Source organism: Stegodyphus dumicola, chromosome 3 (genome assembly GCF_044657685.1).
Source record: "Stegodyphus dumicola isolate Sdum_Otavi_A_Nest chromosome 3, ASM4465768v1".
In the NCBI taxonomy this organism is placed as follows: domain Eukaryota; kingdom Metazoa; phylum Arthropoda; class Arachnida; order Araneae; family Eresidae; genus Stegodyphus; species Stegodyphus dumicola.
This window is the reverse complement of record NC_140770.1, coordinates 158,636,143-158,654,768: the sequence shown is the minus strand read 5'-3', so window position 1 is coordinate 158,654,768 and position 18,626 is coordinate 158,636,143. Positions and strand designations below refer to the sequence as shown.

General features: G+C 36.1%; 1 protein-coding gene across 3 annotated transcripts in view; it reads right to left on the bottom strand.

The window, feature by feature from the left end:
* LOC118202686 (sodium-dependent nutrient amino acid transporter 1-like) overlaps positions 1–18,626 on the bottom strand; it is a 166,262-nt gene that overhangs the window by 11,499 nt on the left and 136,137 nt on the right. For all 3 annotated transcript variants that reach the window (XM_035374862.2, XM_035374864.2, XM_035374863.2), the window contains 3 exons: positions 10,704–10,819; positions 10,463–10,591; positions 5,529–5,628 (listed from right to left, as the gene is read on the bottom strand). In XM_035374862.2, coding sequence (XP_035230753.1) covers positions 5,529–5,628; positions 10,463–10,591; positions 10,704–10,819 — 345 coding nt within the window. The remainder of the gene's footprint in view (positions 1–5,528; positions 5,629–10,462; positions 10,592–10,703; positions 10,820–18,626) is intronic.

Below are 18,626 nucleotides of genomic sequence, written 5' to 3'. Positions count from 1 at the left end.
ACCGTCCATGACTTCACAGTGAGAGCCAGCGCCGTATTGAAAGTTACCCTTGATCCTTCAGAAGGAGAACTTTCGTCTGACTGGTTGAACGTTAGAGGAACACGTCTCCAGCCGGAACATTTTCGGAAAAGTTTTCAAATGGGTGGCTTTGAAATGCGGTCAAGAGTAAGAGACTGACGTTAATTACGGAAGGGGAAAGTAAACGGCTGTGTCAGGGATCATAAGAGGAGATATATTTTAAAAGAAAAGTGTTTTTAGGTCTCATTCAGTATCAGTATATCAGAAATAATATCGCGCGCTGGAGATAATTTTTTTTTTTTTTTTTTTTTTTTTTTTTTTTTTTTTTTTGTACAGTGTTGCCATTGCTCGCTTTGAAATCGCTGAGTTTCTTAATCAAAAATTCGTTGAAGTGTTATAAAATATGAAATCGATAATAAAACAAATTTAAAATTCAAATTAGCGCTTCCACACGCCGATATTCTATGGAAGATTACATTATTCAAATTTTGATGGCTCTAGGTACCGTCGTTTTATCATAAGCGAGAAACATACATACATTCATGCAGACTCTTCATTATTTAATTTCTTTAAATATAATACAGGGCGATAATATTTGGTGGCAACAATTTGAAAAGTGATTCGCCGTTTATAGTTTTCAACGCAAAATGCCAAAATGAAATTAATAATCCTTCTGGGCAAATTGCCCCTTTGGACTAATAATGTATTCTAAGAGCAATGGACTGATGGCTAGCAGTAAAGGCTTGGAATCAAAAATATATTTCGCAGAACCATTATATTACTTGCAAGTATTTCATTAACTGATATCGTTAAATTTTGAAATTTCATATAAACTAGAAAAGGGATACAAAAATTAGGAAATATTTTATTTTTAAGTAAACATTCAATTTATGTGTAGATAGCTGCAAATATTTCACTCAGTTGTTGTCTCAAAGCTGTAATTTTATTGGGGGGGGGGAACTAGGAAATTCCACTGGTTAAGTAAGGGAAAATCTAGAAATTTTCGCAATCGAGGAGCAAAACGCTTTTTTCTGGGAAGGGGGGTCTATACCAGAAACGAAGCAATAACACAGATAACTAGCATGTAACTAAATAAAATATTATACATTTTTTAAATTACAAATTTACATTTATTAATCAATTCAAGAAATGCATACAAAAGCATTAAAGTAAAGATTACTGTTTAATTTGACGGTATTTTTAGACATCATGCTGTACATAAAACGGCTTTTGTTCGTTAAGAAGTTCGTTTTTAAAAAGCTACCCTTTTTCATCGAAATCGTCGGCACTGATACGAAATGAAAGGCGATTTATACTATACCTCAATTTCCTGGCCTGTAAGACGCGCAGTGATTTATCAGGTTAAAACTTGGGAAAAATACTTAGACAGAAAAGGATTCAGTACCTGTTTTAATGATAACACTTTATACAACGAAAACGAAACTGTTGCATTAAAAAAATAGCAAATACATCAGCGTTTCTTAGAATCCCAGAAATTCGTCATCACTGTTGCTAAAATCATAGTTATTTTCACTTAGGTTGTCACTGTAACTAAATTTGCCACTTTCCTAAAACCCAATGTCATCCTTATTTCCACCTAGTGCACTGCTAATTCCACACTTTTTAAAAGATTTCTTGTAGGATAAAATTGGATAATAGGATAAATGTATTTTTCAGTATTAACTTCATTCTGAAGAATTTTCCGCAGTCTAGTTTGCGTTATTTTATTCATAAGTCCAAATTAAAAACAATTTAATGTTTATATGTCATTAGAAAATTAACCAAAAAGCCGCGACCACAATGTAATTGAAAAATAGTCCTTTAGATGCGAAAAGGTTGAAGGCCATTTGGGTTAAGACTATTTTCTCAGATACTCAGCTACTTCGCATACATGGAACATAGCATTCAAAATGAAAAACTCAATGTTTGATGTAACAAATATCTGTCTTTTTACTCCTACTGTAAAAAAAGATGTTATTTGCCTTACAGTTTATAGTTCAATAATATATTTTCATTGTACAAAATTGCATTAATTCGAAGAATTCAATTTGCATTTTTCTCTGTATAAAAACTGAATGTACAAAAGTTAGATGTTTAAACGATCCCCACATTTTCTCAAGACAACGAGCAAGATTATCTCCTCCTTTTCAGCACCCCCGTAAAAAAAGGGCTTCTAAATTTACGATCTGACCGCATATAGAGTGATTTCTTAAAATGTTGCTCGTAGCCGGGACACGTTCCTCCTAGCTAGACGAAACATTTCTCGGAAGCCTCCCGCTTAAAGCAGTGCTACTAGAATCTCGTTTCTCGGAATTGTCCCGCGTAGCCGCGCGCGTCCCTAGAAGTGATAGCCTCTTTACGTTTTCTGTGGACCAGCGTTATCGTTCATCAGACGAAGCTCTGAACCCACCGCTGAAGCGTAGAACCTCATTAAAAAATTCAAGAACTAAAACAATATCATTCTACTGTCACAGTCCCCTTATGAATACTCGAATGTCAGTGGGCTGTTTCAGAGAGAGTCAAGCTAACCATCACATTGCCAGCACATGATACTTAGTTCTGTTACTGGCTTGGCTAGAGTGGATTATTTATTACAAAGTCCTCGAAGGCTTGTAGAGACATCAGGTTTCTTTGAAGCAAGAGGTGTGAAAAAATGAACAATCGACTTCGACGGGAATCGAACCGAAGGGCCTCTGGAATACGAGCCCAGCGTGCAGACCACCACACCACGAAAGTATGCGAAGAAGGCGAGAGAAATACCTTATGGGCTACCTGCTTAGGGGGAAAGGAGGCTTTCATGGATGACTTTTTAAGAAAACTGGCTCATATTCGCGTTACACATGAGAAACAACAAGAAAGATCTCACGCAACCAGCCAGTTCGTCGGGATCCAAATCCCTGTTGAACTACCAGTGCTCAACGCTTTTACTGTTCTCCTGCTGGTAGGTCTACTGGACTAGTTATGTGTTCCCAGCTCTTTCCAGATGCCTCCGCATTCATTATCTGATTCTAGAGCAGTGCTCCGCAACCGGTGTGCCATGAGTAGGATATAGGTGTGCCGCAATCAAATACATGTATTTGACATTTTGCAATTTTTTATCGTGTATTTAATACACAATGAAATTTTTTTTCCTTAATAATGTCTATTTTAAATGTTTTTATATATTTCACTGTTGTGTGGTTGTGTGTGTGATTGTAAGTGTGTCAGCATTTGAATTTTTTCGGCATTTCCTTGATAACTCGGAACTCTTTGGTGTGCCACGAAATTCCAGAAAGATTTTTTGTGCGTCGCAGGTGAGAAAAGGTTGCGGAGGACTGTTCTAGAGTATATTTTGCGTCAAGAAAAATTAAGTAGAATATTTATTAACATTTATTATTTTGTCGAAGAAGTTAGAGGCTAACTACATACCAGTTTATTTTAATTTGGAAAAGCGCACGAGAGCTATAGGCCTAAGAAGGAAGATGTCGCATCAGACTTTCCAAGGCAAATTATCTCGTATTCACCATGTTAACGACAGCTCTTAAATTCCTCTGATCTGATAACTGTGACTTACGTGACTCAGTTTTAGGAACTATGTGTACTAAGAGCATTACTGGTAATCTCCTGAAAAGAATCTGAGCAATTAAGTAACAAAAGTACCTTATCTGCTTTTATTTGTTGCACATTGCTTAAACAACATTTCAGAACTAATTGAGAAGTCAAACAACAAAAATCAGCGTTATATTTACAAAATTTTCACAGGACTAGTTTCGATGGTTTTACCGAACCACCATCTTCAGCTGCAAAACCGCAAATGAACAAGATAGGAAATAATGATTAGATAAGATAAGAAAGCCTGGACAAGAATAAGCAAGTGGCGCCATATGTTGGCGAAACCAGAACTAAAACATAATTTCTCTAAAAGCCGAAGGCAAATTTGGATTGGAATTAGAATCGTTAACTAGAACAGAAAAATTTTTATGAATTCTTTTGATGTAAAATCATTATTCACCAATGTCCCAGTGGAGGGTGCATTAAGATGTCTAGAAACCAGACTTCGCGAATTTCATTTCTCTTGCATCGAAATTGATGAGCTAATTTCTCTCACTCAACTCTGTTTGAAACAAACACATTTTGTTTTCCAAAATAAATATTACAAGCAAACTGAGGGATTAGCCATGGGAAGCCCCCTCAGTCTCATCCTGGCTGGTATCTACATGCATTATTATGAATCAAAATTGTTTGAAACTTTAAACTTCCCGGCATGGTTCCGCTACGTAGACGATACTTTTACCCTGTTTGAAGGTAATAAAGATGATTTAAATAAAGTTCTTTCAACAATGAATTCTATTGATCCTGCTATTCAGTTCACTTTTGAACTTGAGACTTGCAATTCTCTTCCGTTTCTCGACATTCTGGTCACACGTAACACATCCAACTTCAGTACTACAGTTTACCGTAAACCTTCATCGGTTTGCCTTCCACCACACTTTAAATCATGTCATCCGACTAAACAAAAGTTAGCTTCATTTTATTCCTATGTTTTCCGTTTGCTTCCTATGTTTTCCGTTTCAAGTTTGCTCCTCCAAACTAGCCCTTGATGAAGAACTAAATTATTTAAAAGCAATAGCTGTTGACAGGGGCTTTTCACCCAACATTATTAATCAAGCAGTTAAAAAATTCTCATCTCAACACACTAAAAGCCACACTCTTATTTTAGGGGATTATAAAAATTCTGTTGTCATTCCCTTCTTTCCATCAATTAGCTATAAAGTTGGCATATTTTGCAGAAATTTAACTTTCGGGTTGTTTATTCTCCCATCAATAAAATTCGGACTTCTATACTCAAGGATCCCATTCCGGATATGAATTCCTGGGGTATTTATAGGATTCCTTGCCAGTGTGGTTTAATTTACATTGGCCAAACTAAGAGAGCCTTAAAATTTCGCGTCAAAGAACATGAGGCATATGTTAGAAAAAAGGAAACACAGAAGTCTTCTCTTGCTCAACATTGTTGGTCCGAAAATCACACTTTCAATTTTTCTGCTGCTAAAATTATTCAAAAAACATCTTCCATTGGACAACTGGATTTTCTAGAGGCATTTCACATTCATAAAAATCTTTCTGTTCTAGTTAACGATCCTAATTCCAATCCAAATTTGTCTTCGGCTTTTAGAGAAATTATGTTTTAGTTCTGGTTTCGCCAACAGATGGCGCCACTTGCTTACTCTTGTCCAGGCTTTCTTATCTTATCTAATCATTATTTCCTATCTTGTTCATTTGCGGTTTTGCAGCTGAAGATGGTGGTTCGGTAAAACCATCGAAACTAGTCCTGTGAAAATTTTGTAAATATAACGCTGATTTTTGTTGTTTGACTTCTCAAATAGTATTTGTTCGGCGTGTTTTTTGTGTCTTAACATTTCAGAAGTTAATCTGTAAAATTGGAAATAAATGGTAGTGTTTATTACATTTATGGTAAATAAAATGCTAATAAAAAATAAAGCAAAGAAAAAGTTAAATGTTATACTGACCATATATCCACATTACTCCTACGAGTTCAAGCACAGCATAGAAAAACACAGCTATACCTGCTCCATAATTGTTGAGAATAACCAGTATGAGTTGTCCAACCTGTAATTTAACCAACACAATGTATTTACCATACATTACGATTAAATACTGTTTAACAATCAGAGCAATGAAATAGTTGACAATGAAATAGCATGACTACTAATGAAATTCCAGTGTTTATTATGTCTTGAAATTAATCTTGGAATAACATTAATTGTTTTCCAATCACTTTAAATTTCATCAGTTCTCATTTTGCTTAACAGTTATAGAACTTTAGAAACACATATAAACCGTATTTTCTAGGGTACTTTTCCACCTAGCTTTTTATTACCAGCTTTTGAAAATTTTAAAAATATGCGCGTAGTTTTCCCCTTCCTCCATATGTTCAGAAAATGAACTCCCGATAAATTTAGAATGGATTCGTCGACGTAATGTTTGTTTTCTTCATACTAACAAAGACAAACCCTCGCATACGACATGCGAAAGGCCACGCCGAACTTCTCCCTTCTAACTGTTGAACTTTATGTATGGTTTACGACTGGAATATGGGTTTCATTTAATGAAACAACACTGTGATTTACAGAAATATTTAAAGAAATAACCTGTAGTTTATTCATGACTACTTTTCATTTGTTAATTTATTACTGTAACCGCCTCCTTCAGAAACTAAATTATTCACGTGATTCTCCCCTGTCGATTTTCGGACGATACAATTAGTAAAAAAAAAAAGGTGGGAAATAAGACATACTTTTACATATTAGGTTTTCTTCAATTTTAAATAAGAAAAATTCTTAATTAAAATGCTACCAAAATATCTGGCACTTATATCCCAAAGACCACGAGTAGGACTTGACCACTTCAGGAATCCATTATGATGATTTCCAGCGGTTATGCTGTTGTATAAATTAACAGAATATTATAATCACTGAAAATGATGGACAGTGAACTCTCGATTATCCGAGCCAATGACGGGAAACAGCCCACGGATAATTAAAAAACATTGCTAATCCAAATTATCAATTTTCATACATATTGCATGTGTTACATATATATTGCATGCGTTTTACCGTACATAGATCAAAATATATAAATATTCTCGGGTCATCTATAAAAGTAAATTGATGAGTTCTAAAAATAAATCAAGAGCACAGCCAATTGTTCTTCGGTTTTACAGTGACTGCTATCGGAATACAAGAATAATGTAAGCCAGGGGTTCTCAACCGGTGGTACGCGTACCACTGGTTGCACGCGAGAGAAAAATAGGTGGTACGCAAACAAGCAAAGTATTTTGAACTATTAAATTCAAAAATTGAAACCCCAACATCCTGATTGAGTTTTTTCTCTAACACGCGTGAATTTATACAGTCTGAACTTTGTTAAAGAGTAGTGGTGGTAGCAATACTTTGTAGTGGTGGTACTAAAGGTTTTCAGTTTTTATTTAGGTGGTACGCGTTAATCAAAAGGTTGAGAACCACTGATGCAAGCGAAAGTTAACATGTCATTATCATGAGAAGAAACATGGATAAGATTGTGAAGACGTAGAAGGACAAAGATGTGTGCACTAATTGTCTTAACAAATAAACTTGTTCTCTAAATCAGTGGCCTCAGACTTCAAGACGGCCGATTGGTTTAGTTTATATGATTACGGCAAATCAATCGAGGGCTATCTGCCAAAGGGTAAGGATGCATTCATGGAGAAATTTCCAAGTGCATGCTGGTCGAAGGCTCGAACCGAAAGCAGTTGAGAGCACTTTTTTAAACAAAATTTAGAAACATTTTTAATAACACAGAAATGTATAAATAAATAAAATTTTTAATTTCCGTTACTTACTATTTAACAGAACATACTTAAACAGCAACAATAATAACGCAAAGGAAAGCATTTAAGTTATTATTCCTTTTCTATCTGAAGTCCGAAGGTTGATACTTGCAAGAAATTTCTACTTGTTTTTAATTCAAACGCACCGACAGTTAAATATTCAATTTTATATTAATATTTATTTCAGGTAATTTCAGTATGTTGAATTGATCAATTAATAACTTACTTAAACTGGAAAATCTTAGATTTCAGACTACTGAAGCACCACCAACTGCCGGCTTACAAACTGAATTTACTGACCGTACTAACATGGGAAATTCTCGTCTGCTTGTACCCACGCCACGCGACTAGATAAAATATAGTCGCGTGGCGTGGGTACAAGCATACAAGTCACCCAGGCAGTATGGTAGTATCGCTTAATTGTTCCAAACAGCGTTTTATCTATTAGATAACAATTCACTCATTTATAAATCCATTCTGCGTTCCAAGTTTTGTAAGTCTAGTCTCATGTACAACGGATCGTAAAAGACTGAAAATAGCTCAGAACTGTATTCTGTGCCACATAACAAACTCACCTTACCTGGTATGCTAGAAATAACCGCAATCATGAAGAGCTCAAAATTGTTCAATTAAGGAATCTTTATTGCCATCTGGCTCCAAATTTCACGACTGCCAAGAGAAAATCAGCAACTGTGTCATAAAAATTTGTAATTGCGATTTTAACAATCCTATGAATAGCAAAAGGCCGATGGCAATTCTCAAAGCACAAACTCTGTAGTTTTTTTTTTTTTTTATTATTATTATTATTATTTATTTATTTATTTATTTTTATTATTATTATTTTGAAACACTTCAGAATTTTGATGATGTTGATGTATTTAATTACAGTAATGCCTCGAGGGCTATCTGCCTAAGGGGAGGGATGCCTTCGTGGAGGATTTTCTAAGCGAAACTGGCTCGTATACACGTTACACATGGGAAAATCTACGAAAACACCCATGCAGCCAGCCCGTTCGCGGGCTTCGAACCTCGGACCGAACTACCCGTGTTCAACGACTTTAACCGCTCGGCCGCTAGTGGGCCTTCAGAATTTTTTAATGCTTCGTAATATTTTACAGTATTTTTTTTTTTTTTTTTTTTTTTTTTTTTTAATTCTACTGCATGTGCGCCTTAGTATTGCCAGTCACTGTGTTTCTCTATTGCTAGTGCCCTGTGTTACACTAACTTTTAAAAGCGCCAAATATTTGCACTTCCTTTTTTCTATAATTAATTTGTTTCCCATTTTTAGTCACTAGCTCGACTGTTCGATAACACCTCGTCTTCGAATCGGAATCTCTATTGATAACATAAATGTATTATTACAAAAAAAATATTTAGTAAAACTATATGATTATTTACGTATCCGCGGGCTACATAAAATTGCATTAAATTTCGCGACCAACAGCCCAAGGCAGGGAGTTTGAATCCGTTACACCAGATATCATTATTTCAAAACAAAAGTAAATTATTAATAGTATTTATGTTACGTCATATAGGCGAAAACGTACGGTCTTACAGGCTGTTATCACCGAGAAAAACAATTTACGTTAACAGTTTGAGAAACTTTCTGTCATACTATGCTGCGTATGGGACGTAATTAGTAATTAGTAGTTTAATAATTAATTATTATAACTAATATCGCAATAATATTTTGCTGTCATAGCAATTTATATTACAGTGATAATTTAATACTAATTTAACTGACATTAAGTCTGTACTGACGTGTGTGGCATATTAATTAAAGCAATACAACATACTGATTAAAAAGGAATTATTATGCAAATTTTTCTTAGCTATGGAGTAACATTTTAAATTTAAATTTATGGGTAGTACTTTTAAGCTAGTGGTCTCAATTGCACGCGAGCTGAATGAATAATCTGAAGGTAGCTGACGGGGAAAATCCCCCTTTCAAAAAGGAAGATTTTACGAAATAAAAATGTTTTAATTAATTTTGAAGTTGATGTTTCCAAGAAATTTCTGATTGTAACATTTTGCAATTCAAGTGTATTGACAGGTAAATTTTGAGTTTGATATTTATTTCAAACAGTTCTAATGTATTGAATGAACCACTTAATAACTTGATTTTATCTTAAACTAAAAACAAATTACGAAAGCTTTCCACGTGGAACACATCTTGAGAATAAATAACAACAACCTATTCTCTTTCTTCATTAAATTTTCTTTGGCATATGCAGAAAAATTATGTGTATTTTTATGCAAAGAACTAAATTTCAGTTACAAAACCTCATGGCATTTGGATTTTCTTGAAGTTCGTAACCTTAGAGAAAAATTGCGAGACACTATCTTCATCGCGAACTGTAGATGCTCTTCGGTCAATCTGATTCTTTTTTAAATTTTAATTTTCAAATGTGAACAAAAAAGACTATCCACATATAAATGTACTCTCGAACAAAGCGATTATTCTTGCTGAAAAAATTTGCTACTGAGGATATTTATCTTTTGAGAAGTACGAAAAAATTTAAACAAACTATTACTTTAAAATATTTGAATACGACTTATTTCACAGTGTAAATTAATTAGCTTTGTAGATTTTTTGAGGTGTTTAGTCAAGTTAATTTTTAATCGTACTGAAAGCAATATAAAATTGGACCCACCAGCTACCGAGCGGTTAAAGTCCCTAACACCGGTAGTTCGATTCCCACGAACGGGCTAGCTGTATCGGCGTTTTCGTTGTTTTCCCCATGTGTAACATGTTAATACGAGCCAGTTTCTCTTAGAAAGTCCTCCACAAACACATTCCTCCCTTCCGGGTAGGGTATTGGGGGCAAAACATGTAAATAATAATAAATAAAATCATCAAAATCGTAATATTTTCTTCAGTAACTTCACAACATTTTAATTCTTATTGTCATAGTAATAACACTTTTAATAATGTTAATCAATTTAATTTCATCAGTTACACAAGCCTCGTGAAATTGCTTCGGCGGCATTATGCGGCCCGCGAGTCGCCAATTTGAGACCACTGCTTTAGGCAGTGTAGATGTGATGTAAGTTATAGTTAATAAAATTCCTTACATTGGTAGTTAATGGTACTCCAAGGGCAAAAAACATAGAACAGATTCCCATAGCAAGTAGCCACTCTTTCTTCCGGAGCACTGGAAACTTGTCCTTTATTATAGTTAAAATAGTTTCAATCATAGACATCTGAAATGAATAAATACATAATTAGGTAAATATGGACACGAAGGCCATAATGCAGTTAAATAGTAAGGATAAGAACAAAGATAAAAAATTGTTGTTAACTGTCTATACTTACAGAGCTACCAACACCCAAGACAAACAGCATAAAGAAAAATATTACAGACCACAGCTGGGGAACATATTTGATGGCTGCCAGAGCTTCAGGATAGACAATGAAAGCTAACCCCAAACCTATGAAGAATGAAGTTTCTATCGTTAAATAAAGATCTTAAAGTAAAATAATGCATAATAATTTTCAGATGTGAAAACTGGATAGGATTAGAAAGTTAGTGTGTCCATTACATTTTTAGCACCACAGATGTTATTAGTCTCAAAATTTTCTTGTCAGATTGTAGCCACCAAGTATTATTTCGATGTATTATTTAAAAAAATAATAATAATGAAGAATTTGTATGTATGTTTGAATGCTCCTCGCACTGCGAAAAAATGGCAGCATTTAGAGCAACCAAGTTTTGAACACGCGTACTCCTCCGACCGAACATAGGCACTCGAAGCCAGAATTTTGAATTTCGAATCAGTTTCTAATTTATTTCATATTTCATACAAATTAAATGAATTCCTGTTTAATAAACTCATCGATTTGAAAGCAAGAAATAGCAACTCTGCTCAAAATAAAATATTTTTATCCCTAGTGCACTAGACTGTTTCCATTCCGCAGAACATAAGATAAAATTTTAGTACATAACGTAAACTTCCAATTGCAATACATTAAATTCGTCTATTTTATAGCAACCTGTTACCTTTTTTTATCATAACTGTAGCACTTCCTCAAAAGAATGCTTGTTATTTCCACGCTCTGGCGTGTTGCCATTAAATAAAGAGTAAAATATTTAACTTTCAGATTTTATAGTTCTTTTGCCGAGTAGCAAACCAAGGCTGAAGATATGCTGTTTTTAAATATTTTGTGATTTTGCTTTTGAATCTTATCTGACGTAGGTTCGGAGAAAGCGATGCTTAATATTAATACTAAAGCACACACCAAAAAAAACTGTGTTACTAGGAGTGAGTCCAAGATCAGATTGCTAACCTGCGATGCTGAAAGGGAGCAGAAAAAATCTTAACAAATCCTCTGGTGTTCAAAACTATAAGCATTTTTCTCATCTATTTGATTATTTCCAGAATTGATAGGCAGATTTGGAGGAAATTTGGTCTGGACATACGTTGACATAACACAAAATTTATACCATGCAAGAATCAGAGTACATGAGCATGATCGTGCGTAAAGCTGCGTTCAGACGGCGGCGTAAAGTGCATAGAGGCGTAGTCATAAGGGCATAAAATACGGGAATTCCATTCACACTTGCGAGAACGGTGTGTAAGCCGTGGCCAATGGGAGAAGCTAAATTTGCGCATGCGTGGGTGTATCTACACCTTTCCCGCGCTGTTCTCCTGCTCGATTGACTTCAAGCGTTCGCTCTGCTTGTTTCGTGACAGCGAAATCTTCTGTAGAACGCCGCTTCGTTTTAGCTTCGCTCTGATTGATCGACGCTTATCCCAAACTCGGCGTAAAGTTGAAAACTTTGAACCCTATGTCACGAGCTCTAAACCAGATTTTGTGACGTAGCACAGACTGGTTGCCTTGGCAACGGAGCTCGGCTTTAACCACTTACGCCTTTACGCACCCGTCTGAACGAAGCTTAAGGCTTATCAGTACAAGAAAGTCTAAAACATAGGTTGCAAGATCGAACAAAAAAGTAAGGTAATAGGGCAGAAGGCTGCTGTGTAACAATTATACAGTGCTTACAATGTGATTTCATGCTGCAAGTGAGGCAGTTTATGAGTGCCTATGGCGGTAAGTCTCACGTCTGCAACGGCACTCTTTTTCATACTCTAAAGATGTTTGGATAGGGCAAAGAAGAATGCTAGTTGCCCTCCCAAGACAAGTTCTGTAGAGTTCAGATAAGGAGATCTGAATGGCAAATCCATCCAGTCAATATCCTCACTCTCCAGAAAATCAGATTCCCCCTAGGTGGCCAAGCGCTATCGTAGGTAAAAAAAAGAACTCATCCAGTTACACTTCGGAGAAAGGTGAACATAGGTCTCTAAAATCTTCTCTGTTTGCAAGAAGACTTGCTAAGGGCACTTCGTTCTTCTATGCACAAAAGAATATTTAGCTTAGTGCAAAGAACATCGATTTTTGACAAAGCATCAGTAGCGAACTGTTCTCTTTACAGATGAGATCGATTCAGTCTAAACTCTGGTTTTCGACGTGCCTTCATCAGGAGAGAGAGAGAGAACGGAGGACTTGGGCACTATCCCTTTATCAAACGGTTAATTAGTATAGCACCACGTCCACCACTATCTATAGCACCCCTTCAAAATACATAATGCCACCTGAAAGGTATTCAACGTGCACGACAAGACATACAATATAATATGTTACAGAGTTACAGATTAATATTCAAGATACATTACTGGTACATTACTGATACAAACATGACAGATGCTGAACTGATAAAAGGCTGATATAATACTAATATTAACACTGATTAATACTGCTACAGTACTGATACATTGATATAACAATGAATATTATTACTGATTAAATGGGAATGATTTTGCATAAGTCGGTAAATAAATCCACGAAATAATACGTTACAGAGACTCAAAATATTGCGAATTAAAATATCACAAATGAATGTTCTACTGTTACATTTCTTGTGTTATTGTACTATCTATAGCACCCCTTCAAGATACATAATGCCACCTGAAAGGTAATCAACGTGCACGACAAGACATACAATATAACATGTTACAGAGTTACAGATTAATATTCAAGATACATTACTGGTATATTACTGATGCAAATATGACACATGCAGAACTGATTAAAGGCTGATATAATACTGGTACTGATATTAACACTGATTAATACTGCTACATTACTGATACATTCATATAAAACTGAATATTAATACTGATGAAATGGGAATGATTTTGCACAAGTCGGTAAATAAATCCACGAAATTATACGTTACAGAGATCCCCCCCCCAAAAAAAAAGAAAAATGAGAATTAAAATATCATAGATCAATGTTCTACTGTTACATTACTTGTACATTACTGATGAAATATAATTGATACACTACTGATACAAGGCTGATATATTAGTGATACAATACTTTACTGATTGTAAGACTGTTTTTATTGCTCATGCGATATATGCATGAGCAAATATACATATACAATACTTTACTAGTATTAATACTCATACAATACTTAACTGATATTAATACTCATACAATACGTTACTGATATTGATACTCATACAACACTTTTATTGGTATTAATACTCATTCAATACTGACTAATAGTGATTAATTGTAAATGGGAAATACTGATACTGATACAATACTTTACTCAATTACGACTGTTACATTACTGATACAAATGTGGATATATAACATTTAAATGTTACAATACTGATACAATACTTTACTGGTATTAATACTGACACAATACTGATTAGTACCGATACTATACTTTGCTGTTGTAAGACTATTATATTGTTGATACAAATTTGCATATAATCCATACGGAGCATACGTTTATGGCAGCAGGAGAATTTACGCTGTCTGACATAAGTCCATGCCCAGCGCAGACAGTTTGTCCATTAAATTGACAATCTTTGTAATCAGATATCTCTGCTTTATGATAAATTTGCAGAAGGCCAGCCTATTGGTACTTGGCAGTTGAATATGAAGATCAGATGTCAATGGACAAGTGGTCAGGTAATGCTCTGGGGATCCAATATCTCCGCAGAAGCAGAACTCAGTATGGCTGAGCCCGCGTTTTGCAAAATATTGCGGAAATGGACCATGGCCAGTGATAAATCGAACGAGCTGAGGGTTGGAAATGATACGGTCAGTGTCCACATACGCTATGTGATACTGCGTTCGTCGACCGGTTGAGCCCTCGTCCCATTCCTCTTGCCATCGTCCAATGGCCTTCAATCTCAGGCATTTCTTTAGATAAGAAATAGGCCATGGGATATTGACTTGAGTATCTGCATTGCCTGAAGCTGCCTCTTTGGCTAGACTGTCTGCAGTTTCGTTTCCGTAATGCCCAGCATGAGCTTTGATCCACTCAAGTTTAAGCTGATGGGGAAAATGCTCTCTTAGGTCCTGCTGAATGGTTTAGATGATGGTAGATGGATGGTCAGGATTACCTAAAGCACGCAACGACGATAGACTGTCTGTTTTTATAACTGCTTTTTTAATACCATAAAAGATTAAGTAGCGTAAGGCTTGTGCAATAGCAATCGCTTCACCTTGGAAGACTGAATTTTGAGAGCGCAGTTGACCTTTCCAATGATGTGTAACTATATGATTCCGAAAAACAGCAAAAGCACTGCCTGTGTTTTCGTTGATTTTCGAGCCGTCTGTATAAATTTCTATTTGAGAAGGCAGAGCTGTAGCAGTTGGCTGAACTTGGATGCGAACACCAATGCCTTTAAATGATGGATGGGTACGAAAATCAGGAGCCGGGATTTCATACTCTTCTGGAAGGAAATATTCATCAGAGAAGTAAGCTGGACGCCGTAACTGTTTGATGAGTTGCCTGACAGCCTCTTCTTCAACTCGTAAGTGGAGGGGTAATAATCCCGCTAAAACATTGATTGCATTAGAGGCTGTTGTGCGATAAGCACGAGTTATGTTTAGAGCAAAGGGTCTCTGGATTGCTGACAGATGTCTAATTTTACGGCCCTGCATAGGAAATGCCCACACTGCTGCTGCATACGTAATAATCTTTTCGATAACTGTCTTGAATAAAATTTTCTGAATATGTGGGTTAAGACCCCATTTATGGCCCTGTAGCTGCTTCAACCGTCTGGCAATTTCCGATGTTCTGGTCTTGAGATCAATTACGTGAGGTATCCAGGTCATCTTTTCATCAAAAATAAGATCCAGATACCTCAGTTCTTTAACAATTTGAATCCTTTGTTCATTGAGCATAATACGTGGTCTTCGCACCAGTGATCCTCCTTTTTTAGGAATAAGCAGAACTTTAGATTTTTGATCAGCTATAGTTAGTTTTAGTGATGTACACAGAGAGTGGAACAGCGTGCATGTATCATTGCAGTTGGATTGCAATTCTTCACGAGATCTTCCTCGCACTATCAAGGCCGCATCATCAGCATATGCGTAGATATTTGTATGTGTTGGCCACTCAGCTGTTAAAACGCTGTTGAATGTTAAATTCCATAAGTGAGGGCCAGCACAAGAACCCTGTGGACAGCCCATAATTTGTTGACGTTCTATATAGCCGTTATTATGAACAACTAAGAGCTTGCGATCAGAGAGGTAGTGACATAAGGTCCTATAGATGTTAATTGGACAGTTAGCATCCCTGAGCGCTTTCCTGATAGCTGGCTACCAGAGGTTATCGAAAGCACTCTTGAGATCAATACTCACGAGTGCAGTGTGGTAGCCATTGTTTCTATTCTCTAGAATAGATTCTCGTATGTCATAAAGCACATGTGTAGTTGAAAAGCCAGTCCTAAAGCCATATTGTCTCGGGCTAAGCACGTTATGACTCTGCAGATGGAAACGGAGTCTGTTCATTAAGAGTTTCTCAAAAACTTTACCCATTGCTGATAATAAACAGATAGGACGGAAAGAACCTGGATCTGCTGGGTCCCGATTCTTCTTTAAAAATAAAATAACCTGTGCTATCTTGAAGTGCTTAGGAAATGTGCCTATGTGCCTGTGCTTCATCAGGAGAGCCAGGCAGCCGCTATCTGTATCTGAAAAAGGAAGCAGTACGACAAAGGAGTTTTTGTGGTTCGGGCAGACATCATATTGGACGGGCGCTCAGAAATTCATGTTTTTGACAGAAACTGTATAACTTTTGCGAGGTATAAGGAAGAAATCTTAGAGTCTCGTAACGATCCCAAGGGCCAATCAAACACTCGCATAAGGAATCAGCTCAACTATCGGAAGCTGTCGGAGAGGAGATTTTTGCAGTACGGTGTTCAATTGCCACGTAGCAAACACGCGATCGAAACCCTTTTATCATGGCCATAGACATTGGGAAAGACTAGGTCTTTTATCATGGCCATAGACATCGGGAACTCGTACACTCACTGCGAGTGGACTGTAAATTAACCTTTATTCGGCGGTTTGAACTTTCGAACACGACACACAGCACAAAAGTAAAACGACAGAGTTACAATTAGCGGTTTTAAGAATGCAAGAACAAAATGCGAGCTGGGCATACAATCTGCGCATTGCGAAATAATATCTCACAGACAGGCAGAGAGCTCTAGTGGTTGAAACATTCCGCCCGGCGTTGAAACATCGTTTCAAACTAAATAGCTTTTACAAAATGAAATTATCATAACAATATTAAATTATGCAAAAATGTATCATTAAAATATTCACAAGAAAACATAATATGAAATTATACAATGAAACTAAATTGTTCTCAAAACAGATGCACAGAAGCCTTGATACAATTCAGGAACTTAATTATAGTTAAAGTACAATGTTATAATGCTTTAGGGAAAAACACTTAACCATTGATAGGCAAAACACTAAGTTTGTGAATTGGCCTTTTGAAAACTCCGGTAGCAGTTTTGATCTTCACGATACGCACAATATTATCTGAGCTAGGAAAAACTTCCAGCACTCTTCCTAATTTCCATCGTAGCGGGGGTAAATTGTCTTCCTTTATGATAACTAAATCATTAACCTTTAAATTAGGTTGCACTTTCAACCATTTTGTACCATTTTCAATCATTTGTATTCATTGGACCATCTTTTCCAAAAGCTTTGAAACATTTTCTCAACAAGCTTCCAACGTTGCAATATAGGAATTTTTTGATCGTGTAAACTTTCTTCTGATAAGGCAGTTAGCGGGGTACCAATAAAAAAATGGCCTGGCGTAAGTGCAGAAAATTCTGATGGATCTTCAGACAGTGGACACAAAGGTCGCGAATTTAAACAAGCTTCAATTTGAGCTAGCAATATCGTAAATTCTTCTTGCGTTAGAAGTTGTTCACCTATGGTTCGCTTGAGATGTCACTTTGTAGATTTGACTGCAGCTTCCCATAATCCTCCAAAATGTGGCGCTGCGGGAGGATTAAATATCCACTTAATACCTTCAGTAGAGCAATATTTATTAACCAATTCATTTTCATTCAAGGAGTTTATTACTCTTTTCAATTCCTTATCTGCAGCAATAAAATTTGTGCCACAATCGCTATGCACTTCTATTGGTTTTCCTCTTCGAGATACAAAGCGCTTTAAAGCGGCAATAAATGATTCTGATGTAAGATTACCTACTAATTCAATATGTATAGCTCTTGTAGTAAAACACACGAATACACAAATGTAGCATTTCATCGGTTTTACTCCTCGACCTTGCCTGGGCTTCACTTGAAATGGCCCGGCGTAGTCAACTCCAACTTTGGAGAAAACCTTTGACGGAACGACTTTAGACGATGGTAAATCAGACATTATCTGGGTAGATGTTTTAGCTCGTACGCGATGACGTTTCACGCATTTCCAAATCTGTTGTCTTCCAACTGACCTAGCGTAGATTATCCAATATTCTCTTCTAATTACTGATAGCAGTAGCAGGGGGCCTGCATGAAGATGGGATTCATGAAAATGATTCACTATAATCTGTGTTATGTGATGTTTCTTGGGCAACAAAATAGGATATTTTCTGTCCTGCGCGATGTTGGATTGTCTTAATCTTCCTCCAACGCGTATAAGTCCATTCTTATCGATAAAGGGGTTCAAAGAAAGGATCTTACTATTTGAGTTTAACGATTGATTCTTTTTCAGAAGATTATATTCATTAAAAAACTCATCCCTTTGAACTACTCTAACAATTGCATTTCTAGCGTATTGCAATTCTTCGGTTTTAAGGCAACCCTTAATCCTTGTTGCGGTAGATTTAGCTGAATTATTCGCAAACCGATGCGATAATTCTTTTAAGTTTCAAAAATGATGAAACTTCATTAAGGACTT